This window comes from Falco naumanni, chromosome 9 (assembly GCF_017639655.2).
Source record: "Falco naumanni isolate bFalNau1 chromosome 9, bFalNau1.pat, whole genome shotgun sequence".
NCBI lineage: Eukaryota > Metazoa > Chordata > Aves > Falconiformes > Falconidae > Falco > Falco naumanni.
The window spans coordinates 34,521,987-34,548,348 of record NC_054062.1 but is presented as its reverse complement, the minus strand read 5'-3'; the positions used below and the strand labels follow the sequence as shown (position 1 = coordinate 34,548,348).

Genomic DNA, 26,362 nt, shown 5'->3' with positions numbered 1-26,362 from the left:
CCTGATGGCCCTGGGCTGGGAGCTGGGACCCGCTGAGCCACCCCACCTGTCCTGTTGTCAATAACAAACACGTCCAGAGATGCCTCCAGGAGCTGGTAGGTCACGATAGCATTGCTGCCATGGTCAGCATCCAGAGCTAGGATGGGTCCATTGAGCATCGTGACCAGAGTCCCTGGATGGGATGATAAGGGTTAGGGTGGGTGGCAGACCCCTGCGGAGCCTCCCCCATCCCCCTCCCACCCCAGTGATGCATGAGGGACAGCAATGAATGGATGGAGGAGGTGACAGAGAGGGGCCTCGAAGGGTACGAGGCAGCGGGGGCAGGGGGCAGCTGCTGCAGCCTTGCAGACCGATTTCATGAGGCCCAGGTGAGGCAGTGGGACGTCCGGCTAAAAACAAACAGACAGACACATCCATCAGATGGGCGGCACCAGCACCCTGCCGCTGAGGGCATCACCTGCGGGCACCCAAACCCTCTGCCTGGGCTGTCTCTCGATTGCAGGACAGGAAGGTACCCGAGGTCTTGGGCAGGGAGCAATTTAAATGGCAGGAAGGCAAAAAGAAAGAAAGAAAGAAAAAAAAAGTATTTCTAGCTCTTTGGCTGGGAGATGTCTACCTGGACAGGCTGGTCTGCTTTATCTCTAACCCCTGGAGCAAGGCAGCTCCAGGTGCTGGTGATGGAGAGATGGCTTCCCATCCCCTGCAGGGATATTGGGCAGGTTGGTGCTCTCAAGGCTGCCCCCAGTGCTCGGCTCGGGCACCTCTCGCTGCCTGCAGCTGAGCAATTCCCAAATGGATCTGATTTCTTGCAGGGTTGTGCCTGACCTGTGCCAGGAAGGGTTTCCACCAGCAGCATAGACCAAAGCTCTGGTCTCCTCAGTGCTGACCTCCCCAGGCCGTTGGCAGGAGCTCCTCATACTCAGCATCCCCATCCCACTGACCTGCAGCCTTTCCCTGCTCAGCATCGGGTCTCCTCCACACGGCCAGGAGACACCTCCCCTCACCCGGCCCCAAAGGGATTCTCCAGGAGCCACATATATGAGCAAAGACCTACCCGGGGCTGAATTCTCCATCACCTCGGCCTGGTAGGAGCTCTGGGTGAAGAGGGGGTGGTTGTCGTTCTCATCTGCTATGGAAATGACCAGCAGGTCAAAATCCTAAAGGAAAATGGGGACAAGAGGGAGATGACCGCAGCATCCTTTTCTTGACATCACCTCCCATCTCTCCCACCTCTAGCTTGCTGCTGGTCAAAGCTGCAGCCCTGTGCAACCATGACGCTGTGCTCCCTGGATCACATTGCAGGGTCTGCAGGGACCCTCACCCTGGGGCTGGGCATCCCTTCCCAGCCTCCACTCCTCAAGCATGACGCATGGGACATCTTGGCAGGGCCAAAGGATGCTCTGGTATCATTGTGGTTATGCAGCTTTCCTGCCAAACTTTGTCCCACGTTCCGTGACACCTACTGCTGTTGCACAGGGTCAGTATGCAATGTTGGAGTTGCCCTAAATCCTATTGGTCCTGTTCTCTGCTGGGGAGAGGGTTGCAGCCCCCTCTGTGTGACCCCCAGATGCTTTTGGTGGACGTGGCTGTTACTGGAAATGCTGTGGGTAAATGCACTGTCTTTTTGGCCTCGGCATGAACCCCTTCTCCCATCCGCTCTGACACCTGCATTGCTGGAGGCCCCGGAAGCGTCCATAATTACCCGCCTGGCATTGCGTATATTCTCGGGGTTGTCCTTCACCGTGATGGTCAGCCTGTACTCTGCCACACGCTCCCTGTCCAGTGGGCGGTTTACATAGATGATGCCACTCTACCAAGAAAAAAAAAGAGCACTTTTACAAGGGACATGAGGAGCACTTCCCCTGGGGCATCTCCTGCCAAGGCACGGATGCCAGATGGCACCCATAAGTGCCCAGGGAAGGCAGGGCTCCAGGGCCAGGGGTGTCCACCCTCCATGTGCCAGCATCCCACCCTCCCGGACCGTACGGTGCTGTTGATGTAGAAGGCATTCTCTGTGTTGCCTGCTGTTATGTCAAAGGTCAGGAGAGCGTTTGGCCCCTTGTCTGCGTCCTGGGCGAGGATGCGGGTGACAAAGCTGGAGATGGGGGCATTCTCACTGAGGGTGAGGTTCATCGGGAGGTTGAGGAGCACAGGGTCATTGTCATTGATGTCCAGCACATGGACACCCACCAGGATCTGCCAGGGAGAGAAGCGATATGGGCCCGTGGCACCTATTTCCATCCTTCCCATCCTTTTTTTGCCCCCTGGGGTTAGAAGGGGCTTCCTTGCTCAGCCCACTACAGTCTGGGGGAGGAAAGCTCCAGGGATGACGGGGAAGGAGGAGGAGGGGAGGACAGTGAAGATAGAGACCAGGAGGAAGGAGTTGGGGATAGAGGACAGCACCCCGCAGCCCCCCTGTGCAGCACTGGGGGACTCACCGTGGAGCTGAGGGGGGGCACCCCTCGGTCCCGGGCGGCGATGGTGAGGTTGTAGAAGGGGATGTTCTCACGGTCCAGCTCGGCATCCTTTCGCACCCGCAGCTCCCCTTCCACCGGGGAGATCACAAACTCCCCTGCCAGAGACAGCGGGGCCCTGGCTCGTGCCGTGCCTCTGTGCACAGCCCGGCTCCCCAGGGAACGGCTTGTTTCGGAGCCGGGGGACAGGGACCATGGTGGGTTTGGGGACAAAACCATGCCCCATTACTGCAGATACAGGACGGTTGTGGCAGCCAGGGACTGTCCTGGATGCACCCGCGGGTACCAGCAGGAGCAGGGCACGGGTTGAATGGCAAATAAGAATGCTCACAACCCTTGGCTGGGCCTTTCTGAAGATGCCAACAACCCTTTCTGAAGATGCCAACAGCCCTCCAAGCAGCTGCCCATGCCCTGTGATGGCCAGAGCAGGATGGGATACATGACATGGATTCCACCAAGCCGAGGAGCTGCCTCCAGGTTGTTCTAGCAAAGCTTTGCAGCAGGGTTAGCTGGGAGGCAGGACTGGGCTCAAGCCACCATCCGTTCACAGAGGGACAGCCCTATGTCCCCATGATTAGGGAAGCCCACAGGTCCTCTGCCACCTGCTCCAGGGTGCTGGTGAGGCTGGAGATACAGCTTCACCAGGGGTTGTAGAGCAACTCAGTCCCCAAACACCCTGCAGACCCCGCAGGGGTGAGGGGATGGGGCCAGGCACTTGCAACTCGTGGCTGCTCTTTCTGCAGTATTCTTTTTCTCCGCCCCACCCCCCACCCCACCCCCCCAAAATGTTTAGCAGATTTCCCCCATCCCTTGCATAAGCCCCAGTCACACACTGGCTGGCCATGAACGAGTTAAGTTTCCTGTTGCTCAAAACAGGATTTCCTGGTGTCGAAAGACTGAATTCGCAGAAGTGCTGGGAGGGAGGATGGCTTTTCTAAAACACTTCCACCCAGCTCCTGCAAGCCAGGCTCCTTCACGGGGCAGCCAGAAGGAGAGGGGACGCCCCCATATCCCCGCTCACCGAGGGGGTCCCCAGCGATGATGCTGTACTCCACTTGCCCGTTGGGTCCCGAGTCGCCGTCGTGGGCCAGGAAGGTCCAGACGCGTGGGCCGGGCTGCCCTTCGGTGACATCAAAGGGACCCTCGTAGGGCCGTGGGAAGGTGGGACAGTTGTCATTGATGTCATTGAGGTTCACCAGCACCTGCAGTCACGGTGAGAGGGTGAAGGGCAGTGAGAGGAGAGGGATGGAAGGGGAGACCAGCCCGCTGGCCATGACCATGGGAAGCCATGGACGGGTGACATCGCAAAACGCCTCCTGTATTTCTGGCTTTTCTGGGTCCACCAAACATCCAGCTCACAGTTCAGAGACTCAGTTATCCCTGATCATGTCCATCCTACAGTGACACTATGAAACTCCAGCCACACACAGGTGATGGAGAATTCAAATGTTCTCCACATTCACATCCCGAAACCCAAGCTGGATAGACAAAGCCACAGACATGGATTTGACCTCCAAAGCCATGAGTTCTGAGAGATCCAATCTCTGCAGCCAGCTGCACGCTTGCTCACTCCTTTTCTTCCACCAAGGACTTTGTTCCTAATGCTGAGTCAACTTTAAAAAATTTGCAGCTTGTGTCCTTATTCCAACACAAAACACCACCAACACATTGGCACGTTTCCCCTCTTAGCATCCCTTCCTATGACACATTTAGCTGGCTAGAAATCAATTCTACAGATCTCAAAAGGGGAAAACATCAACAATTTTAGGACAGAGCAGACCACAGGGCTGCCGGTGAGGCTGGGGATTGAACCTGAGTCTTGGTTTTTAACTGAGTCACATGTTATAGAAGACATTTATATAGCTCTATACTATACTGTATTGCAAAGAGGGTTATCCCCTTGCTAGGCTTTGGGGAACTTGCACAGCGGAGAAATGCTGCCTGAGGAGGAGAGTCTCCAGTGGCTAATAAAATACTAAGCTTTGGTGGTACGGTTGGTTACAAGAAAGGTACTGAAAATGAAGAGAATTGCGACCTCCTGGGTTAAAGATAGTAAAATCTATCCGATGGGCATTTGGCTGAATCTAATCTTTACAGAAGAGTGTATCTGAGCCTCTGCCCTGTTTCCTAGCAGTGGAGAAAACAAACACTGGCACACTTTATCATAGTGATGGATTTCTCATCACTTGGGATCTTAAGTAATCATTAATCCTCCTCCCAAAAGCTGTTTTCATATGGTGCTGGCACAAACTCCCTGGACCACATAGGGAGGGTGTTTCCTATCGCTTCTAGCTTTGGTAGCTGCTGCTGAAGGAGTTTCCAAGTTCATGTCTCTGCTTGGGTCAAAAGCAGGAAAAGCTCTGCCTTCGCCTGCAGCATGCCTGCCTTCCCTGCCGGCAGTTAAACCCTGGGTCTCAAACTTTCCACCGCAGTTTTCCTGGGCCAGGAAGGCATCTCCAGCAGCATCAGACGCACATGTCTGAAGGCTTCCCATTTGCCCAAGCATGGAGCACCGTACTGCCAGGCTTGTGAAGACAGATTTTATCCATGGAAATCTCCCACACTGGTATCTCCCCTTCAGTTTCACTATTTTTTTCTTTGCACACAAGAATACCTCCTTTTGGGGAACTACAAAATGCTTGGCTTGGTATCTGGGTGAAGCATGATCTAACTGATCCCTTCCACCTGCAGACCCCAAAATCAATCTGGCATGGGTCATGTTTGCTGTACAACCTGCCAAATTTTGGTTTTGGACCCAAAAATAATCGGCTGATTTAATTCCTGCACAACACTTGCTTTGCAGCTGCTAGTCTGTGTGCTGCAACCCCCCCTCCACACACACACACCTCCTTTGAACAGTGTGCTAAGTTCAGGTTACCATGGCCCAGAAAAAATGGAAGAGCTATAGAGAAAAGCTACAAAAAAATGACTAGCAGCTATAAACAGCCTCCATACAAGGAATGAAAAAGGATTTTTAGAAGCAGATAAATAATCTGAGGAGATAAAAGATGAAGCAGAAGTTAATACTATAGTAATGCTTTACTATCTACTCACCCTTCAAAGCAAAAAGTACCAAGGGGACATTTAAAGAAAACATAATGCACCTTAAAAGCCATTGCAGGAATTTCTTCTGTTTGTGTCTTTGCAGGACCAAATAACTGAGTTAATTAACCCATGAGCATCCCTTGCCCATGTCTCTGTTTTGTAGACTTCATGAGGGAGTGGGCCCACAGCAATTGGGTAAACTGGCCACAGCTGGGAAAAGCAATTAGTGACCACTGGGAAGGAGATGTGAAACTGCTCATATGAGGGGGAACTCCACAACTCCAAAGAGGCCATGGTGTCGCAACCCTGCCAGCAGCTCCCTACCGTGGTAGTTGATGTCAGCCGGTGTGAGAAGATGGGGCACTGGTCAGTGGCTGTGACGATCAAGGTGTAGCGTCCGTGGCTGATCTCGTAGTCTAGCTCCTTCACTGTGCGGATCTCCCCCTGGAAGGTGAAGGGAGAGCAGCTGGGATTAAAGGAAGTGGGACAGGGACACATCCAGGATGGGGCTGGCATCCTTACTGACCGTGGTGCTGTTGATGTGGAAGGTATCCAAGATGTTGCCTTCGGTGATGGCATATGCAACCGTGCCATTGGGTCCCTCATCCTGGTCCAGGGCCTGCACAGTGACGAGGCTGGCATTTAGTGTGGCAGGACCTTCGTCAAGGGTCACCTCATACAGTTGCTGCTGGAAGGCAGGAGCGTTGTCGTTCTCGTCCAGGACAGTGACATACACTGTGGTCGTAGCCTGTGGGACATGGGGACATTGCATTAAGCACCACAGAGGAATCAGCTCTGCCAACCCCTGGTGCTGGCTGGGGAAGGCTGGACCTGTCAAGGTCAATGAACAATGTGGGCTCAACCCTGCCAAGAGACACAGATGAGGTGCAGGGCTAAAAGTGAAATGAGCCGCGGCTGCAGACGCATCTCCAGGCAATGGCTGGGTACAGAGATAAACACAGATTAAATCACACCCTTGTTCCCAAGCAAAGCGCGTCTCTGTGGGTTCCCTTTCCTTTTCACCCGTTTTTTACCATTGCTGGTAACACCGGGGAGCAGCCCATGGCAGAGGGAAAGCCAGAGGCTGAACCCATCGTGCCTCACTGCCTTTGGGGGACACATGTGTGAGTCCTCACCTTGACATTGGGGACACCTTGGTTGTTGTTACTGCGGGTGGCAATGTGGTAGGATGGAAAACATCTGGAGATGATGCTGCTATGGTGCAGGGGAGGAACAAAAATGAGCATCTCAGACAATGAGACGGACCTCCTGTGGGTCCCATCATCTACCCGCTGGCCATGATTTCACCACCAGTCAGGCTCAGCCTGCCCTGACCCTCTTCCAGCTGTATGTGGCTCTGCACAGGCATGTGGATGCTACTGAAGGCTGTCTTCTGGCCCTGTCAGCATGGGGACGCACCTGGGGGTGGGGGAGGTGACAAGACCGTGCCACCCTGCCTAAAGGCTCAACTCAGACATGGGGTCTCAGGATGATAAACCATTTTCTTGGAGTCTCTGGACTTTGTGCCTACACCTTTCCCCAGCAAGAAATTTCTTCCAGCCAGACAAGGGTTACACTTTTAACAGGAACATCAGACGCGCTTGCTGTAAAAACCACAAAGCCACAGTAATTAGCTACTTTTCTATTACACTACACGCTCCAAATTCAGAGCAGGTTAGCAGCAAAGTTTCCTGCGGTTTGCAAACCTCCACGTGTCTCCAGGCTCCACTTTCTAGGGAACACCATTTTGAAACGGTGACCTGCAGCTGCAGCTGGAGATTTTGTTGCTGCCTTTTGAATTCGAAGCAAAGTTCCACGAGGAGTTACGTGAGCTAGCCCACGGCACTGCTTTGCTATCTCAGGGCAGAGTAAAGGCCTCCCTCTGTGTAAACGGGCTGTGGGAGGGGGATGCTTTGCTCCCCATTTTTTGGGGGGAAAGCTCCATTCCCTTCCCCCAGCTAGCACTGCTCTGAGTTACCCTTCCCTGTGCCTGCCTCCTGTTCATCCTAGGAGGGTTTCTGCCCACTTAATCCTCACAAAAAAGGGAAAAACAATAATTACAAGCAAAGTGCACTTTGATAAAGCAAGCTGGAGATCGGCCCGAAGGGATCGGCACCCACCAGGGGAAGCAATGGGGACCAGCACCCAGCCCCTCGTGGCTGAGCACCCGCGTGTCCTCCTGCACCGCGAGCGTTCCCCTCAGCCACCTCCTGCGTACCCCAAAAACACACGCAGGGCGCACCAGCCTGCTCTGAGCTACCGCCCGCAACGCTGTAAGGGGAAAAAAGCCAGCAGAGGCACCCGCTGCTGCCCGGGCGGGTGGGGACCGAAGCGTCACCCGTGCGGTCGGGGTGCCCCGTGGGGGTGCGGCCGCCCACCCGCAGCTCCCTGCAGCATCTCACCTCCTGGGGGTGCTCGCAGTTCTCTCCACCGCGGCGCGCAGCACCTCAATGAAATTTCCTGTATGTGCAAGTCCGGCCGCCGCTGCGGGGCTGCTCAGAGCGGGCGGGCGGCTCCGCAGAGCCGAGCTCCGCCGGCCGCCCCGCCGCGATGGAGGCGCCGTCCCCCCGCGCCGGGCTGCTGCTGGCCGCGCTCTGCCTGCTGGCTTCCCACGGTAAGCTCCAGCCTGCTTCCAGCCTGCTTCCCTCTCCATCCCGCCTGCCCGGGGCACTGCCTTCGCCCGGCCGGCACTGTGCCTCGGCACAAGGAATTCGGGGTATTTGGGGGGTTATTTCCTCTCCCAGCCTGTGGTGTTTTTGTTGTTGTTGTTTGTTTGTTTGTTTCCGGGGGGATCGAGCCAGCGTTTCACACGATGCTGGTTGTGTCGGGGGAAAGGGGTCACAGGGGAGCTGCTGTTTTAAAACTCCGGGATTGTTGTGGGTTTTTTTTTCCCTCCTTCCTTTGCTTTGATCTGACACGCGTGGAAGGAAAGCAGCCACCCCCTGCCCCTGCCAGGCCCCCGGGGGCTGGGGACCCCGAGCTGGGAGAGCCGTCTTGTTCCCACACAGCACCGTGCCCCGGCACTGCAGAGGTCCCTGGCCGTGCCGGGGGAAAGGAGCCTTCCCTCAGCTCCGGGGGAGCGGAGAGAGGCGGTTTGTGCGAGCAGGGTCGGGATGCCCTCCCTAAGGATGCTCCGCTCCACCGTAACTGCTGGGCTGTGCCGTGCCGGGCAGTTTCTCCGGGCGGGCAGCCGCCTGGTCGCCCTCCCTTCCCCGGGCGAGCGCTTCCCACGCCGTCGTGGTGGGGGGATACTCTGGGAGGGGGATGCTTCGCGCCCGACTGTGCCCCAGCCCTGGCGTGTCCGTACCAGGGCTCCGGGACCAGGCAGCGAAACAGGGGCGGTGGCAACTAAACCCGCAGTTTGTGGACAAAGAGCCAGAGAACTAAGCCGGGGAGGACCGTGGTCCCTCCCTGCCCTGTGCAGGCGGAGGACAAGCATCCCATCGGGCTTGGCTTCTCCCTCTGTCCCGGGACGGCAAAGCGACCGCCTCCAGGATTTCTGCCTGTGCATTCCCAGGAAGAAATTATGCCCCACTGCAACGGGGTAGGGGTCCCCTTCTCCTGTTTCCTCTGGGACCGCAAGACTGGTGTGGATTGAAGCATACCTTGTCTCTTAGCCAAGTCTCTCAACATCAGGGAGTGATTCCCAGCATCTCCGTGGGGCTTTGGATTATTTAATTTACACGTCAGGGCGCTGGGAATGAACGTCAGGCCTTCTGCAACGCAACAAGCTTGGACGCCGATATTCATCCTGAACCTGGTGCCAGAGGAACTGAGCTTCACGAAACCGCGTGCCTGCCAAAACTTTCCGAACCCCTGGTTAATTTTAGCAGGGCTTGCTGGAGAAGTAGAGCCCTTGGAAACATCCTACACAGTTTGGGGATGCTGGCAGCTAGGTGGATGGGGAAATCTCTGCTGCCCACTCAAAGGACAGCAGCTAGCTGGGCTTTCCAAAATCACATCCCAAGCACAAACCCAGTGTTGTGACCCTGTCCCTGAGCCAGGGTTGTGCTGGAACAGGAGCAAGGCAGGACCCTCTGGCAGGCGCAGCAGCTCCAGGCTGATTTCCTCATGGTCTGGATGGTGGGTACCCAGGGAGCAGCCCCACCGCTGAAAAGCCATTTGGCTCCTTGGGGTGCAGGAGATGAGGGCCATTAACAAAGGCATCTCTGGCATCTTCAGGAAGCTTTTTCCTCTCCTTTTTCTTTCCTGCTGTAAGTACTTGTGCTGAGGTATGGATACCCCTGCACACCTCAGCTAGCTGATAACTCTGAAGCATAATGACAACACAGTGACAACAGGGCTGGCAGCACTTTCATGTGAGGCTGTTACAAAAGCTCCCAGAAGAGGAATTAAAGCCAGGCTCCTTGCCCCAGCACTGAGCGGCCACTCTCTCTCCAGAAGCCCCTCCTCTGTGGTGGGTGAGCCTCTCCAAAGGCTGCAGCCCTCCCACCCAGATTTCCTTGTGGTGGGAAGAGGTGGCATCATATGGAAATCACTTCTGTAAGTCACAGGAGTGTAAATAACGCTTGCTTGCCAGAGCAGGGGACCAAAGCTAAGAGAAGCAGCCAGGAGGGCTTTTGGTCACCGACCCACAATTTGGCATGGAATCTTGTTTTATTTAAGCTGTTGGTCAGCAAAGCGATACAGGCTCCTTGGCAGTAGGACTATTTTTGTGGGTTTTTTTTTTCTGAAAGGAGAGCTCCCAGATTTCAAGCTAGACAGTGGTGCTGGCACTAGGGATGTACCAGCACTGCACCAGGCTCTGTGCTACACCAATGCGATGCTGCAGGTCAGAGCCAAAGATACCAAGGTGCCAAAGAGGAAGAGGGGCACTTTTGGCACTTGCTTGAGACCTCATCTGTCTTTACCAGATGGTGACAAGACAACAGCTCTCAGCTCAGACCTTGATGGGTCCAGACTCTCTCAGCTGGGGATGCATAGAGATGGGCATCTGGGTTTATTTTGGCATTTGCCAGCAGTGCTGACTTCAAAGGGAACAGTCTGACCAGGGTGGGATGGAGCCAAACCTGGGGTCTGGGCATGGAAAAAGCCCACAGCACCCAGGGGAGATTAAGATCCGCAAGCTTTAGTGTAAAGACACTGACAGAAGACATTTCCTCCGGGCACCATCTGGTATCTAGCACAGCTTTAAAACCTCGTTACATCTTGGGCAGGGAACAATTTCGCTGGTGCTGCTATGGGGCACACTGTGCCTTGCCAGCTTTCCTCCCCAGCTGTTTTCTCCTTCGCTTGATGGTGTTTGGAAGCCTTCTCCTGCTTTGGCAAAAGGGAAGTTAGTAATGCCGAAGAGTTCACACACGTGGTAGCCTCTGCTCCTCCCTGCGGCTGGGCGCTGCTGCTGAAAGCGTGGGCTGTGTTGACTTTCCATCCAGACGGTTCCCATCAAACCCCGGAGGTGGAGGCTGGATGGTTTAGTAAGGCAGAGCTTTGCAAACTATGTGGCGATGAGCGGGACGGCCCCGTTTTATTTGAAGAGGGTGTGTGGAAAACAAAGACTCCTGCAGATACTTTTCCAAGGTGTTGGAAGTGCAGCTTCCTCCAATAGAGCCCTGGCTTCCCTTCCCCTGGCTCTCAGGGGACCCCAGATGTGAATGGGGCACTTCCCGTTGTGGCAGGTATCGAGAAACACATCTGAGGTGCCTTTTGTGCTCAGTGTGCTGGCAAGGAGGTGGGGGACCCGCTGTGCTGTGTGCCAAATCCTAGCTAGCCTGGTCAGGCATCCCGGACTCAGCAGCATCCAAGGACAAGGAGCAGCCAAGGGAGTATTGAGCTCAGGCCACACAAACCTCTGCTCCAGAGCTGCCCCAGGGATGTGCTGCTGCGCGTGCCATGAGGAGCAGGCTGAGGTGCCTGCATGAAGCTGGAGTGATTAGCTGCAGAAGTTCAGCAAAGGTCACACCATCCCTGGCTCCTTGGGACCCCTCGGCACTGTGTACTGCAGACTGGGGAGGGGTCCAACCCTCCTCCCCAAACTCCCCTCTCCCTCCAAAGCACCCTCAGGCAGGCTGCTGGGACTTGGGGACTTCATGGCTGCTCTGACACCATCATCCTAATAGCCATAAGTAACCACGAGGGGTGGAAGGCACGGAGGACATTTTCAGTTTCACTCTCGCAAGCGGTGTCCTGTGCTGGGGCACTGGCGCGGTGACCCTGCCCGAAGGAGCTGGCTGGGCTGAGGCAGGCGCAGCACACCCTGCCCGCGATTGATGCCCGCTCAGTATAGCAAGTGAAAAACCTCAAAGCGAAATGGTGGTGGAGCTAATGGTGCAACAGGATGTTACCAAAATAAAGTAACATCTTTCCCTCATACCATCTTCTCTGTTGCAAACCAGCCCCAGGAAACCTCACTTTTCCCATAATTTAAAGAAAATCAACCCAGAATGTGCTTTTTCTTCAACTTTCAAAGGTAATGTCTGCACTTCCGCAAACACAAAGTGGCAGTGGGCCCAGAGCACCAAAGACTTGCCCGTCTTCATTCTTTTCTCTCCCCCCTCATGCACAGCTTCCCTCGCCCACCAGTACCCTCCACCAGCATGCTGGGACGGGACCAGCAATGCCACGGTACGCCACTCACTCCTGCGCCTCTGCCAGGCCTCCCACCCATGTTTTGTGGCTGGCAGTGGTTGGGCATTTCTTTCTGAAAATTGTTTTCATTTTCAAGCAGCTCCTCGCAGTCAGCATTGGCCAGTTCCCCCTTCTCCTCCCCAGGGGCCGAAAAAAAAGCAGGGTGGGACCTGCTCCCCACCTGACCTCGGGTGCATGGGCTCCTCCTAGCTGTTTTCTTTTTCTTTTTTCTTTTTGCAGCTGGCTCAGCAGCATTTGTATTTCCTCATTCATGAACCATACCCCACTACCCCACTTCTCTTCTCATCCTCTGCATGCTTTGCAGAGGTCTGGTACCCTGTAGCAGCCCCCTGCCTCCCTGCCCCACACCTCTGCCAGCTCTGCCGGTCCCAGGCAAACTTCTGCCTCCCCGCTGCTATAAAAAGCTGATGCTTAGCTATATTTAAAGCATGCCTCTCCTCCAGGATTTATTTCTAGGGTGAAGTTGTGCTCCTAGCCTTGCTGAGATGTTGCTACAAAATAAGTGAAGGGCTCACGTCATGTTTCCCATCTCCCTTGCCTTGGGATATGGGCAGCTCGTGATTATTTCTTGTCCTAAAGGCATGGGTGAAGTATTTTTTCCATCTGCCTGCAGGCTGGTGTTGGTGCTCTGTGATTGCTCTCTGCAACCCCTAGCCATCCCTCTGCCAGCATCGGTGGTGGGGTCTGTGGTGCTTGTTTTGGGGAGGGATCCCAATTTTGCTACAAACTCAGGGCAAACCGAGGGCTGTAGGGTCTGACTGGGCTGTCGTGCCATCTCTCTGGCAGGAGGGCCAGCAGCGTTCCTGATCACTACCCCATATTCGCTCTGTGTCTGCCCCGAGGGCCAGAACGTCACCCTGACCTGCCGGGTCAGTGGTCCCCTTGCCGACCGCCACGACCTGCTCTACAAAACCTGGTACTTCAGCAGCAATGGTGACCAGAGCTGCTCTGAGAAGAAGCACATCCGCAACATCACTGAGAAAGAGCTGCACCACGACCTGAGCAGGCACCATGAGCCACTGGGCAACAGCACCCAAAAATCTCCCCTTGAGGGCCAAGCCAGCCATCACGGGGTGGAGTTTGTCCCCGACCACCATGGTGCCTTTCACATCGTGGTGATGAACCTGACGCTGCAGGACAGTGGGAATTACTGCTGCTATGCTGTGGAGGCCAGGAGGGAGCACGGCAAGCCCCACACCCTGCAGGTCGCTCATGGCTTTGTGGAGCTGCAGATTCAGCAAGGTGAGGGGGGCGAGGGAAGCCCCTGCCAGTCCCTCATTCATGCCGGGGTGCATCAGGGCAAGGTGGCAGATAAGGGCTTGTGGGGGATGCTGGGTGCAACACCGCAGCCGGAGGGGCAGGGCATGCTGATGCTGAAAGCCCAAGCCATGTTGCAAAAGTCAAAGAGCAGCAGATGTTGAAGGTTTGAAATAGAGCTAGAGAGCATTGGAACATGAAAAAAAAAAATAATCAAGAGGCTGGAATGCAATCAAATCCATGCTACATAGTTTCAGTGATCTTCTTCAACCTTTTTCTGAAAGAGAGGAAAACAAACCTCAACATAAAAGGAGCTGGCTGGTGGTCCAAATAGACATTGCTTGGGATGCAGTCCGCAGATAACCTCAGGGCAGCAGCCCCGCAGGGAGAGCTGCCCAAGGAGGTATGACATGGAGGGAAAGGCATCTGCTGCCCTTGAATTACAGCCTTAGGATAGACAATTTTTGTTTTAAGAAAAAAAAAAAAAAAAAAAAAAAAGCATGCATGGCCAGGGACAGGTCCTGCTGCTGTGAGGGAAAAGGGGTCTTGCAGCAGGAATCTCAGTGTAAGCTTCCCAGGATTAAACTTTTGCTTATGGGATGGTCTGGGCTGATTTTCCTGATACTGGTGAGCGAAGGTGAGCACAGCTAGCAGATGGTGGAGCTCTGTGGTACCTGAGCAAGTCCCCTGAGATCTAACACGCTTTGCTCTTCTCCACTGCAGGCAGAGGAGGGCTTCAAAACTGCACGTTTCACACTGCCACCAGCAAAGGTAAAGAGAAAAAAACCCTCTGTCCTGGCCTGTGTATTTCCCTAGGGCAGCTGCTTGCTATAAACACACCGGCGTCCATATATAACCTCACAGCTGGGTGTCAGAAGGGTGATTTCCAGGGCTGTCCCCATAGGGTGCATCTCCCAGGCATGTCCTCAGGCTGAGGGGAACCTCCTTTGGCCTGTCATTTAGACATGACTGGCTTGAAACCTGTGGAGATCATTCACCCTGCGGTTATGAAGTACCTGAGGCCCCCCCAGACGCGACTGGGGATTTAGCAGCTGCTGCCATGAGCAGATGGGAAAGGACAGAAAGGTTAAGAGTTGCAGGAACCTCTTGCAACAGCCTGCCACCATGCTGAGCCCATGTCACCTTGCCCCAAGCAGAGATGCTCTAGCAGGGGGAAACCCAAATCTTGCTCGAGTGCTCAGACAACACGAGGCTCCCCAGTGCTGCGTCTAGACACTGGAGGTGTCCACATTTTGCTATGCAGGTGGTTTCTTGGTGGGTCACTCTGTCTATCCCCATCTGCTGGCTGCTAAATGGGCAGGTTTTGCTAAAAGTGGTTTGCAGCACAGTTGGGGTTGGTCCAGACATGGGAAAGTGGCCCCTGCTCCCCATGAGTAGAGCTTTCTGCCCCAAACCCTCAGTCTCAAGTGCTGACACCCTGTCCTGCTGGGCAAAAAAGAAAAGGGGGAAAAAAAGTCATGTCTTGTGTCGTCCTCCCCCACCCCAAAACATACCCACCTGGAGGAAGAAGCTGCTTCCCCAGATGGAGGCACAGGGGACAAGGGCTTGAGCCGAACCTGCCCTTGATTTAGGCAACCCTTGACCCCACCACAAGCCATCCCACGTGGACTCTGATGGCCACAGACGTGCCTGCAGGCTGCCAGCCTTTCTGGGGAGCCTCCAAGGATAGCATTCTCCAGGGGCACATTTGTTAGCAGAGACCTTGTGTAACAAGCCCTTTGATGCCTAAACACTTTGAGGAATCCTGATTTTGATGAGCTGGCTGTGGGTTGGAGTCAGCACACTCTTGAAATTGCTGGGAGCCTTTCTGCTGACTTCAGAGGGCTTTATCAGGGCCCCTGCTTCCCTACTCCTATCTAGACCAAAGAAAGACCTTGGGATGTCCTCCAGCAGCGAAGGACTTTGGTCAAGGTCCTAAACCAATGCCTCAGAGCTTATTTGTACAACTGGCAATGCACCCTTGGTGTGAATCCCAAGCGGACCATCTATGTGTGTGGGAACTGCACTGCATCAGGCATGGGGCCCCATGCTTCTGGTACGGCTTGAGGAAACCAAGGGAATGCAAGGTGAACCCTCCCCACCACCTGCTCCAGCTCTGCCCTCTTCTGTTGCAGATATCACAGCTGCCGCGCTGGCAACGGGCGCCTGCATCGTGGGCATCCTCTGCCTGCCCCTCATCTTGCTCCTGATTTACAAGCAGAGACAAGCTGTCAGCAGCAGACGTAAGTACCTTCCCCTCGGCAGCACCCATCTCATCTCCTGGGCTGCAGCAGCATGGCCTTTATGGGGTGGGACGTGTCTGGCTGGGGTCAGCTGGTTTGGCTGTGCACTGTGTAAGGTGGCCCAAAGAGAGGTTCCTGACAGGTACCTCCTGCAAAGCTGTCCTGGGAAGGGCTGGGCATGCCTGCAGGCTGCCGGTGAGGAGTGTGGGGTGGGAGGAGGACCCATGATGTTTGCCAGGCACCCCAGGAGCATCCTGGGGGCACTGAGACTGCAAAGGTGCTGCCAGACCCCCTCCCCGCCGAGCCCTTTACTTCCCATCCACTGCAAAACCTGGCTCATTTACTCACCCCTCCCTCCACTGCACACCTGAAATAGCAGCTTTGCTTTCTAAGTGCTTCAAAAAGCTTTATTTGTGCTTTTCCCCACTCCGTTAAAAAGAACCCTTACACGTCTATGACAACAGGATCACAGTGAGCCAGGTCTCTCCCCACTGCCCCAGCCCTAGAAAGCCAGGCAGTGCTGAGGTGCAGCTGGCTGCCAGCTCCTGCCTGTGCTTGGCTCCCAGTGATTTTGGTAATTCAGCCAAAAAGGGCACCACCTTAACGAGCAGAACCATTTCATCAGGCCTTGGGCAAGCCAGGGGCCCTGCGGTTTCTCTCACCAAGCTTGGTGGGTGGCTGTGTGGCTCTGAGCAAACCCTTTGGAGAAGTGGGTTTTGCAGCAGCGGCAGGCATGATGCCAGCCATGAGAATGGGAACTGCGCTTTCAATATCCGTTCCCAGCTGAAAAGACTGGCTGTGTGTCTTCACACACCCATTTTGCCTTGCCCAGCGTGCAGCTCCCCTGCTGTGCTGCAAAGCATCACCTGGATGCTATTTAAGCCACGGGTGAAGGCAAAACCCAGGGGGATTTGCTTCTGGGCTGTCTCGGACCAGGTTAGCTACAAGTTATTGCCACCAGGCGCTTTCCATCAGCACAGTCTGGGCCAGACCTCATGGGTCTCAGCTCGGGATGCTGGCCGTGCAGCCATCCAGCACACCCGAGTAACACGGGCTGAGGGATGTGCTGCAGCAAAGGGGATGAGGAAATAAATAACAGGGTGCTGCTCAGATAAACATAGTGGCAGCCAAATGCCAGGGTGGTGTTTTGCCAAGCCCCAGGAGGGTGTCACAGGCAGGTGGTGGGTGCATCTAGACAGGCGTGGGGCCAGGCTGCTGCCTAGGTGCTGCAGCACCTCACCTCACACCCCATGTCAGCAGAAGCACCTCCTTCCCCCTTATTCAGAGCCTGCAGTTTCAATCTGGGAAGAGGCTGGGACTGGGGAGTAAACAAGGTGGAAGACAGCAGGGATGTGGAGAAGAAGGTTGGGGAGCAAAGAAGAGGCTGATGCTAAAGAAAGGGGAGAGGGAGGGAGGAATGTAGAGGAAAAGAGAAACTGGACATGGACGAGACACCAGAATACAGTGCTGGCGGTGGGTCTGGGTTTGACACTGGCCTGAATACAGCCAGCACTCACACCAACCATTTTGTCTTTGGCAGGTGCCCATGAGCTCGTCAGAATGGAGAGGTGAGGAAATCCATGTGCTTCCAGGTCCCCCCAGCCACCTCGCATCCTCTCTGCCTGCATCCCAGGACCTGCAAGGGTCTTGTCCTCTCCTCTCCTCCCCTCGAAGCCAGTGTATATCCTCAGCCCAGCAGAGCAAAGAGGATGTGGGGGCCACCCATGTCCAGAGCCCTGTTCCTTTCCAAGCAGCTGCTGTTTCTCTTCCCTGTCTCCGAGTGGGAAGTGCCTCCTTTCTTTTTGCCTGTGTTGAGGACACACATCTCCCCATGCACCAGGAGAGCTTGAAACCGCAGTGCCTTTTGGCTAAGCTCTCCCCCCTGTGCTGGGCTCCCCACTTGCTCTCAGCTGAGGTGACACCGCCTGGACCTCTGCTCCCTGCTCTGCTTGGTTGTTTCCCATGCTCAGCCAAAACCTCAGAGATAAAAAAGGCTTCTGAAATAAAAATGCAAATCTCCACTCCTAACACCCTCTCCTCTCCCGCAGCAGCGCCCAGGGCATCGAAAACCCTGTCTTCGAGGCGGTCCCCACGGCGAGCATGGAGCCGCGGCCCCAACCCCAGCTCTCCTACATGGCCAGCCGGCAGCCCTCTGAGTCTGGCCGGCACTTGCTCTCTGAGCCCAGCACGCCCCTGTCCCCCCCTGGCCCCGGGGACTGCTTCTTCCCAACACTGGGTGAGTGACCAGTGATGCTGAGCCCCCATGGGGACCACTCCGGGAGGGGTGGGAAGGAAAGGGGCAGCTGGGGGGTGAATGGGAAAGCAGGGGTTAAATATCAGCTGCAAACTTTGCAGTTAATGTGGGACATGAAGTCCCAGGGCTTTGAGGATGGGAAGGACCCAAAGCCTATGTTTTCCATGCAAAAGCAGAGTTTGGCCGCTTCCTGAAGCATACCCCCACAGCTGCAAGCTGGACTAACACCCCTGGTCTGCCCTTTTCCAGATCCTGTTCCCGACTCACCAAATTCCTTGAAAGCCTAAAGACCCCAGAGGAAAGCACAGCCCGCAGCAGCAGCCCGGAGAGGCCAGGCAGCCGCCCAGCTGAGACCCCCCGGGAGGGCAGCATGGCTGTGGGCAGCAAAGCCCTAAAGAAATGAAACTGAGTGCAGGAGCCCTGCCCTCGCCTCCTGTCCTGCTCTGCCAAGGGGCTAGAAGTGAACGTCTCTTGCCTGGAGTTTGGTTTGTAACTACCTATTTCTATGGAGAAGAGCACGGCTCACACATGTTATGGACTAGCTGAAAACCGAGGATGTGGGGAAGGATGACCCGCACCTGCAAATCTCCCTGAGGATTTAACTTATTGCCAGGCGTTTAAGCTCTGCAACATCAACCTGTTTCTTCATCTTTGACTGAAAATCCTCCCTAGGAGCAGATGGTGAAGTACTTTATCCACTGCAAGACAAAACAGGGTCATCAGCCAACCTTGTACTGCCTTTTTCTTTGCAAAACAGGAAGGGGAAAGGCTCTCTGCTGCTGGCAGAGCCCTTTTTCCCCACCAGCCTTTTTTGAGACGGCCACGGACTTGCAAAGCTGCTGTCTTTTCAGCTGGACACACATCAGGAGGAGCCTTATTTCTGCTGTGATTTTATCCTTGGCTTGGGGTTAGGGGAGTTTATCTTTCTGTTTGTTTCATTATCAGTGCTGATTAAAAGAAAAAAAAGGATGTTTATGGGTTTTGTTTGTTCGTTTTATTAAATGCCTGTAAATTAGAAAGTTCATCTGGTGGGTGTTGGAGGATGGTCCCATGATGTGACCAAGAGCCCCGCGGAGAGGCAGGGGCACGGGAGCACCCAGTAGGTGCTGGGAAATGCTTTGGCTGGCTTCCCCCCATCCTCCTGGGGCCAGCATGGCCAGAGCAGCTGTCCTGGGGGCCACTGCCTTCAGCCACGCCAGAAGACCTTGTGATGCTCTGGGGGACATGGGTGCCCTCACAGCATCCTCCAGCTGAATGCTGCACCCTGGCATTGCTTATCCAAAAGAAGCTGTGGGTCAGCCTCCAGTGTGACTGAGGCCCCAGGGAGGAGACAAAACCTTGTGGTAGACACTGTTACTCAAAGGGTGTGTTTGGTTTTTTGTCTTGTTTTTAGTTGTAAACTGGGGAAAAAATTGCCACTAGACAAACATAAACATTAGTCATACCAAAACAGCGTCAGACGTGAGCAATAGCCATACCAGGCAGCATGCCCAGGCAGAGCATCCCCGGCAGCATGCCGAATTTTCATGCTACGTAGCTGGAGGAAACAGTGTTTGCCTCTGCAATGGGCTGGGGACACCCTGGCCCACTGCAGGTTTCGATTAATCTGGTGCTGGCTTCAGCAAGTGCAGCCTTGGGACGTTGCAGCCGCAGGCAGAGGGATAAAGGAGAAGCCAGAACCAACGCCCCCCGCCACGGACGTAACTTCCTGAGCACAGGACTTTATTGCCACCCACGGCTCAGCCCTTTTCCTGGCTTTGCTGGGGAAGCTTGCCCAGTGCCTCCAGCGCTTCCCTCTCCCCGTCCCAGCAGCTGCAGCTGGAAAGGCACACGGGGGATTTGCCTGCCTGTGGGTCCTAAATGCTTTGAAACCTGCTCCAAGTCCCTCTGCTAACAAATGCACTGTTTGACCACAGAATAAAGCTTTGTTAGAAACAGGTTTCTTACTGTGCTGCAGGAATCCCATTTTTTGGGATGCCCCGTGTGTCAGACAGGTGTGGTGGGCAGGCAGAGGCGAGCTGACCAGCTACATCCTCTGCCAGAGGCACTGATGCTGCATACTGGGGCACTGCATGGTATCAGGTATCATTTCCCACCTGGAAAGCTTGTCAAAAGGGAAACTAATGACCTTTAGGGGAAAAAGGCAATGGATACCCAGCCTTCCACACATGCTGGAGCAGAAGCCCTGGCACGCTGGCTGCCTGCACCCCACCTTGGCCCCCACCACTGGTGGAGAAGATGGCACGGTGCTGCACCTTTAGGCAGGATGCTTATGGTAAAGGTGACCCAGCAAGATGCTCACACCCTCATGGATCTTGCCAGCTCCTACCAGCTCTTACAGGTGCTCCTGGCTTGAGATCACAGGTGGAGCTGCACCCTGCTGCTGGCTGTTTTCCACTGCATCAGCACTCAGGGCTTCGCTCATGAGGAGAGTGAGCAAGGAGCCGTGGCACTTCACCTGAACTCTTGTTTCAGAGTGGGTGGACAGGAACAGAAACTGCAGCGGCTGAAGCAGCCCCGGCTGGGGGAGGCTGTGAGATAGGCATCTGGGCGGTGAGGAGCAGCTTTGTCAATGCGCCCTGCCTCACTGCAGCCACCGGCGCCAGGGTCTGCGGGTGCCAGGAGGAGCCCTGCTCTGGGGCATGTGGGTGCTGCAGCTCCCTTGGGCAGACATCCTTCCTTCTGCTGCGGGAAGCGTCCCAAAGACTCCAGAGCACGGCCAGCCCTTGGGGAGGTGCAGCTGCAGGCTTGCACCAGGGTTGGAAAGAGCTTGGGGGTGACTCCTGCAATTCTCATGCAAGGACAAGAAGACCTTCCAGCTGTAGCTCACCAGCTTGTGAAGGTTTTCTTTCCTGCAACGGTTTCTGGGGTAAATGCTTTCCTTTTATCACTAGCGTTTTACCCTTTTGCCCCTGCACTTCCAGCTCCCAAGAGGACAGCCAGTATTCAAGGCACCCTTGCTGACCTGGGTATCACAGATCACCATGGGTCTTCCAAGTCCTCTCCCAGCTCTGTCTCCTCTGCCTCTCCCATACCCAGAAGGCCAAATCTTAAAGCACGTGAAGGGACATACAAATTACAAACAATAACCTCGTTTCGTGCATCATTGCATCAGCCTAGACTTACTTGTGAAACCAAAGTTTCTAGTAGGTGACAAACTCCTCACAGACATAATTTCATCACCCAGGCGCACAGCCAGCGGTCACCGAGCAATGTGCAGAACAGCATTTCACAAGACCTAAGCATCCTCAAGCTCTGGAAAGGGCCAAAACTCTTCTCTTTGCTCAGGAATCAGGTCACTGGATGCTTTGTTTTGCATCAGTGTGGCAGGAGTCTGATCATCGCTGCTGGCATAACTTGTGCTGGTGACACGGTGGTCACGCAGCAGAAACTCTGAGGACAAGTGAGGCTGCTGGGACACTGCTTTGGCAGCGTGAAGCAATAAGTTGTGTCACTTGTCCTCTTCAGCACCCGGAAGGGAAGAGGGGATTGCCATGGCAATGAGATTTGCTGGCTTGGCACATGGCATTCCTCACCTCGGCGATGCTCCCACAGTGTCGGGGCAATGGGGACAAGGAGGAGCTAGTGACATTGGGTGCTGCAGTTACGTGAAGCTGCCTCCTCTCATTTTGGGGGAAGAGGCACCTAGATTTAAGCCACAGCAGTAGGACAGCTTAAGAAAAAGATGGTGATGCACAGGCAGGCAGAACTACCCGGGAGGGAGGAGCTGAGAGTGCAAAGGCTGAAGCGAGAGTTGCAAGCCACAGTTTACACTGCTGGTTGCAATCTGTTTCCTCGCAATGTAGAGCTGGGCTTTGCAGAGAGTGCTCTGCTGGGAGATCAGAGAGATGGAGAGAGATAGCAGGTGGAGGTGGGTGAGAGGAAGGATGGCAGGGTGTTGCACAGGCTGTCAAGCCTCCTTGTCTCATGGTTTGGGCTTGCTTTGTACACACAGGCACTTGCTCACCTCCCCGCAGAGCCACGGGGTTAGGAGGGACTCTGGGCTGGAAAACGCCCCAAATATTATTTCTTCTTTTGACTCTCCCATGCCAGAGTCCTCCTTAAAGGCACAAATAATGGGACTTGTTATCTGTGGAGCAGGGGAGGTGCAAGGGAGAGAAACCAGGCCGCAGCAAATGCAGTTATCTCGCTGGGCACTCCTGCAGGCTGATAACTACAAAGGAAGGCGGCAACCCCCCCCAGACCAAAGGATGATGGATGGGGTCTCATATCAGCCCCCAAAAGCATGTTCAGACCTGCTCACCACAGGTAAGGCACTCTGGATGGCAGCAAGGTGACTAACAAGCTGCTCAAATCTCACACAGTGCGGACTGCAACAGCTATAGCAGGAATTACTGGAGGTCTTCTCATTTGCAAGCACCAGAGCAGACACACATCAGTCCATGGTGACCTGAATCACGGTTCAGCTGCTGCTCCAGCCACCCCTTGCCCTGAGACAGGTGAGCAACATCCTGAGACCTTCCAGATGCAGAGCATGAGGAGCCGGTAGGCAGGACAACACCTGCAGCCACCAGCATGCTTGCCCATTGGGATGCTCTTGGTATTTTTGGCATTTATGGGTGGGAGACAGCAGCTCCCCAAACGACTGCAAGAGAGGGTCCTTCAGCATCAGGTGCTGAAGGAGGCCCTGAATCAAATCAGCAGATTTGGACCCTGTGTCATAACCCAAATGGCTGGGTCACCAAAATATCACACCCTGTATCTGTTCTCCCTTTCCATGCTTGACATCTCAGTGCTAAGCTTGCTCCTGCAGTGCTGCCCAGCTCCACCTTCCCCACAAAAAGCACATCTTGGTGGCTCACCGACAGGGAGGGGTTGCCCTCGTCCTCAACGGTGACCACCAGGCTGTAGAAGCTCTGCCGCTCGCGGTCCGGTGGGGAGGGCCGGGTGGCGATCTCACCAGTGACGCGGTCCATGCGGAAGGTCAGGTCCTCATTCCCATGGGTGATATAGTAGGAGAGGACACTGTTGAGGCCTATGTCCCTGTCGGTGGCACGTACCTGGGCCACTGCTGTGCCACCGCCGACATTCTGCAGGGCGAGATGGCAGGGTGAGCAACAGAGATACACAACAGAAATCACATGCACCTCATAACATATAAAGTACATAGTAACATAATCCTAACTCAGAGAGGGTTTTTTCCAGGCACTGTGGTGCTTGAGGCTCCAAACTCACTGCCCCAACACCCAGCAGCCAACAGAAGGCTGCCCTCCTCCATCAGCTCCTGGATGCCTTTTTTGCAGTGCTTACTGCAAACAATATTTTATGAATAGATGCATCTGCATGCAAAAAATTAACCAAGGCTACTTGCCCTGCCACTGATAGCTCATCTGAGAACCAGCCACAGGCTTAGCAATGGAAGGCTCTGCCCTTTGCTAAAGCACTCAGATCCTTTTTGGCTTAAAAATCTGAAATAGAATGTATTTTCTACATTAGCTTTTAAACCAAAATGGAATAACACTAACAAGCGACATTTGCTGTTAGGTCACCAAAGCCAGCTGCCTCTGCATGCTGAAATTGCACCTCTTTTTCCTTATGCTATGGCATCTCCCATTTGTTGCAATGAACCAGTTTGATTCCCTGTCACAGAAAGCTGCGCATTAGGTCCTATCTAGGCTTGCATAGCCTGGAAGAGTGTAAAAACCACTGTGTGTGCAACGGTGAAGGCTGTGTAATAGACTCACAGCTCGGCTAATTATTTTTGGATAGTCCCATTACGGGGGAAATCAAAACAGAAATTCTGTTCTTCAATCCACTCTGAACAGGCATTAAATAGATAAGAAAATCCTAACAGGGCAATAACTTTAATGCAAAGCTATTAATCACGAGCAGCACTTCCTCACAGCTAAGTGTCACTGGCTATTACTTGTATTTCATTTTTCATCATCAAATTGAGACACCCCCCCAGTCCAGGAATTAAACTGTCAGGAAATAAGTTGTCTTTTCTCATGCCTGATTGTGTTTTATTGCTTAATTATCTAGCTCGTGCTGAGCTGCTTCCTGAGAGCAATTCCTATTCTGCACTGTGCCGCCTCTTGCGTCACTTTGGTGGCATTTCCAGGGGTGTGTAGCCACTTCTCCTTCCTGTTGGTCCCTGCAGCCTCATAGGCTTAAGTTACCTGCAGAACTCTCTCCTAGCCCCAAAGTAGGAGGCCGTCACAGAAGAGAGCTTGCAAGGGGCCACCAACCCTTAAATTGCCCAAGGTGGGGTTTGCAAGGGGCCACCAACCCTTAAATCGCCTAAGGGTGATGGCTTTTCAAGGGGCCATCAACCCTCAAATCATGCAAGGTGAGGTCTGACCTGCTTTGTGGTCAGACCTCACCTTGGGAGGATGGAAGGAGAGGAGCAGGGCTGCGTGCTCACCTCGCTCACGCTCACGTTGTAGCCGAAGGGGCTGTCGATGATGGGGGGGTTGTCATTGACATCAAGGATGTTCACTCGCAGAGTGTGCTCCTTCCTCCGGGGAGGCACACCACTATCCGAGGCTTGGATCTGCAGTTGGGGATGGATTTTCAAAACAACACTCTTTTTAAGCTCACAACCCTAACACAAGAGCCTCAATGCTCAAACCAGCAAGAAGCCCAAGGAGGTAAGTGGGATGGTTTGGTGCTTACCCGTAAGGTGTAGTGATCCAGCAGCTCCCGGTCCAGTGGCCGTGCCACAAACACCTCACCATAGGTGTTGTTGGTGGTACGGATCTCGAAAGCCTGGCCAATGTTCCCTGATGTCAGTGAGAAAGTCACCTGGAAAATAACAGGGAAAGAAGAACAGGGCAGGCAATACGATGCTGTGAGGAGGAGAAGACAGGAGACCCTACAATTATAAACCCAGCAATGCCTCGGTTGGTCTTGGAGCATTTTAAAAGGTCCAATGTACTGGGGTCCCTGGGTGTGCTGGCTTATTGCAGCCACCCCAACGCAAACACCCATGGGCCAAGCCCAGTCTCACCCACAGCCCTCCTACAGCACTAGCGATTTTTGGTATGAAGGGTGACGGGGCCTCATTAATGCCTGTCTGCACGGTAAGGAAAATAACAAATGTCAGCGAGCTTCCTGCTCAGCCTGCCAAGGGCTTCACTGCCGTTACCCGTGGCACACAGCTGGTTTTCAGATTGCCTGGCTCCTTTGCACACATGTCCCACAGATCTCTGTGACCCAGACAGCACAAGGGTGGTGTTTTAACTCTCCTGCTGCAAGCCTTGACTGGGGAGTGCTGGTACCCGCTGCACAAACACCCCAAAACTGCTGGCATCAATGACCAGAGTTTGCTTTTGTAGGGATGCAGGGGAGCGGAGGGGAAGGCGTTGGGAAGATGCTGCTGGAGGCATTTCTGCATCAGTGAAACACTACCGTACCTTTACGTGCAGCCCCAAACCTCCTGTGCCGGCTTCCCTACCTGCCCATTGCTGCCTGCGTCTGGGTCGCGGGCCAGGACCACAGCCACCCGCTTGCCAATGGCGCTGTCCTCCGCCACGCTTACAGATGAGTCGGAGGTGATGTCAAACTGGGGGCTGTTGTCGTTTTCATCCAGGACTGTGATGGTGACCTGTGGGCATGGCATGGGGCTCAGTCAGGGCATGGGCAGGAGCTGTTCCCCCTGCCCACCCAGCATCAACAGCCACGCTGACACCCCCAGCAAACTCTTGACCCACTGCACCCCTCTGAGGTGCCAACAGCATAAGTGTTGTCCATCCCATGTGGGAACGGGTGCAGGTATTTGAACCCAGGAGCTGGAGCTACATCCCTTTCTGCTGAGGAGGAAGAGGAAGAGGGATGCTTAGAAAGAGCGCAGAGGTGATGCAGCTCTCAAGTGGTGGATTTTTCTATGGAGCATCCTCCATTCTTTTATCTTCCAAATATCTGGGTATGGAGCAACTTACACTGCTGCAAGGTGACCCTTTCATGCAAAGGTTTTCGCAAGCAGCAATTTCATCTTTGCTCACAGCACCAGAGGTTGGGCAGTGTTTGCTTTAAAGCTAAACGGGCACAAAGAAGACAGCACTGTGTGTATTTAACTAGACCAGGGCAAGCTGGGCATAGAGGAGACCTGAGCTGCCTCCTGGGAAAAGACACATGGGTGAGTGCCAGACTGGGCAGGAGATGCTCAAAGGGGCACTCCATTGCAGGCAACCAGGGCCCAGGCTACCTCGGCTACAATTAGCCAGAGGAAATGTTCTCATCGTGTTTGTAATCACAGAGCTGCAACGCGACACAGAAATGAGAGAGGAAGAGCCTTTCTGTTCCCGGGGCTCTATTTATGGGTGCCCGGAGTCCCCAGGTGTGGCCAGGCTGAATGCGACAACATCCCGGAGGAAGCCCCGGAGCAAGTTGTGCGCCTTGGGGCAATTTGGTTATTGTTGCCGCTGAATTACAGAGACCCAGGAGCGGGGAGAGCCCATTCAGCTGCTGCGACGGATCCAGCAGCTGCCGTCCCAAGTGCCAGATCAGGGCGTTGGGAT

At 54.5% G+C, this 26,362-nt stretch overlaps 2 protein-coding genes across 3 annotated transcripts in view; one reads left to right on the top strand and one right to left on the bottom strand.

Moving 5' to 3' along the window:
* Window positions 1-26,362, bottom strand: part of LOC121093890 (cadherin-23-like) — a 42,304-nt gene that overhangs the window by 12,429 nt on the left and 3,513 nt on the right. For both annotated transcript variants that reach the window (XM_040606832.1, XM_040606831.1), the window contains exons 7-18: window positions 25,300-25,449; window positions 24,519-24,647; window positions 24,268-24,396; window positions 22,706-22,933; window positions 6,046-6,267; window positions 5,844-5,963; window positions 3,496-3,676; window positions 2,439-2,572; window positions 1,987-2,196; window positions 1,703-1,810; window positions 1,055-1,157; window positions 47-172 (exon numbers count right to left, since the gene is read on the bottom strand). In XM_040606832.1, the coding sequence (XP_040462766.1) occupies window positions 47-172; window positions 1,055-1,157; window positions 1,703-1,810; window positions 1,987-2,196; window positions 2,439-2,572; window positions 3,496-3,676; window positions 5,844-5,963; window positions 6,046-6,267; window positions 22,706-22,933; window positions 24,268-24,396; window positions 24,519-24,647; window positions 25,300-25,449 (1,840 nt within the window). The remainder of the gene's footprint in view (window positions 1-46; window positions 173-1,054; window positions 1,158-1,702; window positions 1,811-1,986; window positions 2,197-2,438; window positions 2,573-3,495; window positions 3,677-5,843; window positions 5,964-6,045; window positions 6,268-22,705; window positions 22,934-24,267; window positions 24,397-24,518; window positions 24,648-25,299; window positions 25,450-26,362) is intronic.
* Window positions 7,961-18,856, top strand: VSIR (V-set immunoregulatory receptor). The gene is made up of 7 exons (XM_040606834.1): window positions 7,961-8,133; window positions 12,915-13,370; window positions 14,109-14,156; window positions 15,521-15,628; window positions 17,169-17,196; window positions 17,677-17,864; window positions 18,132-18,856. The coding sequence occupies exons 1-7, from the start codon at window positions 8,070-8,072 to the stop codon at window positions 18,167-18,169; spliced, it is 930 nt and encodes a 309-aa protein (XP_040462768.1). The 5' UTR covers window positions 7,961-8,069; the 3' UTR covers window positions 18,170-18,856.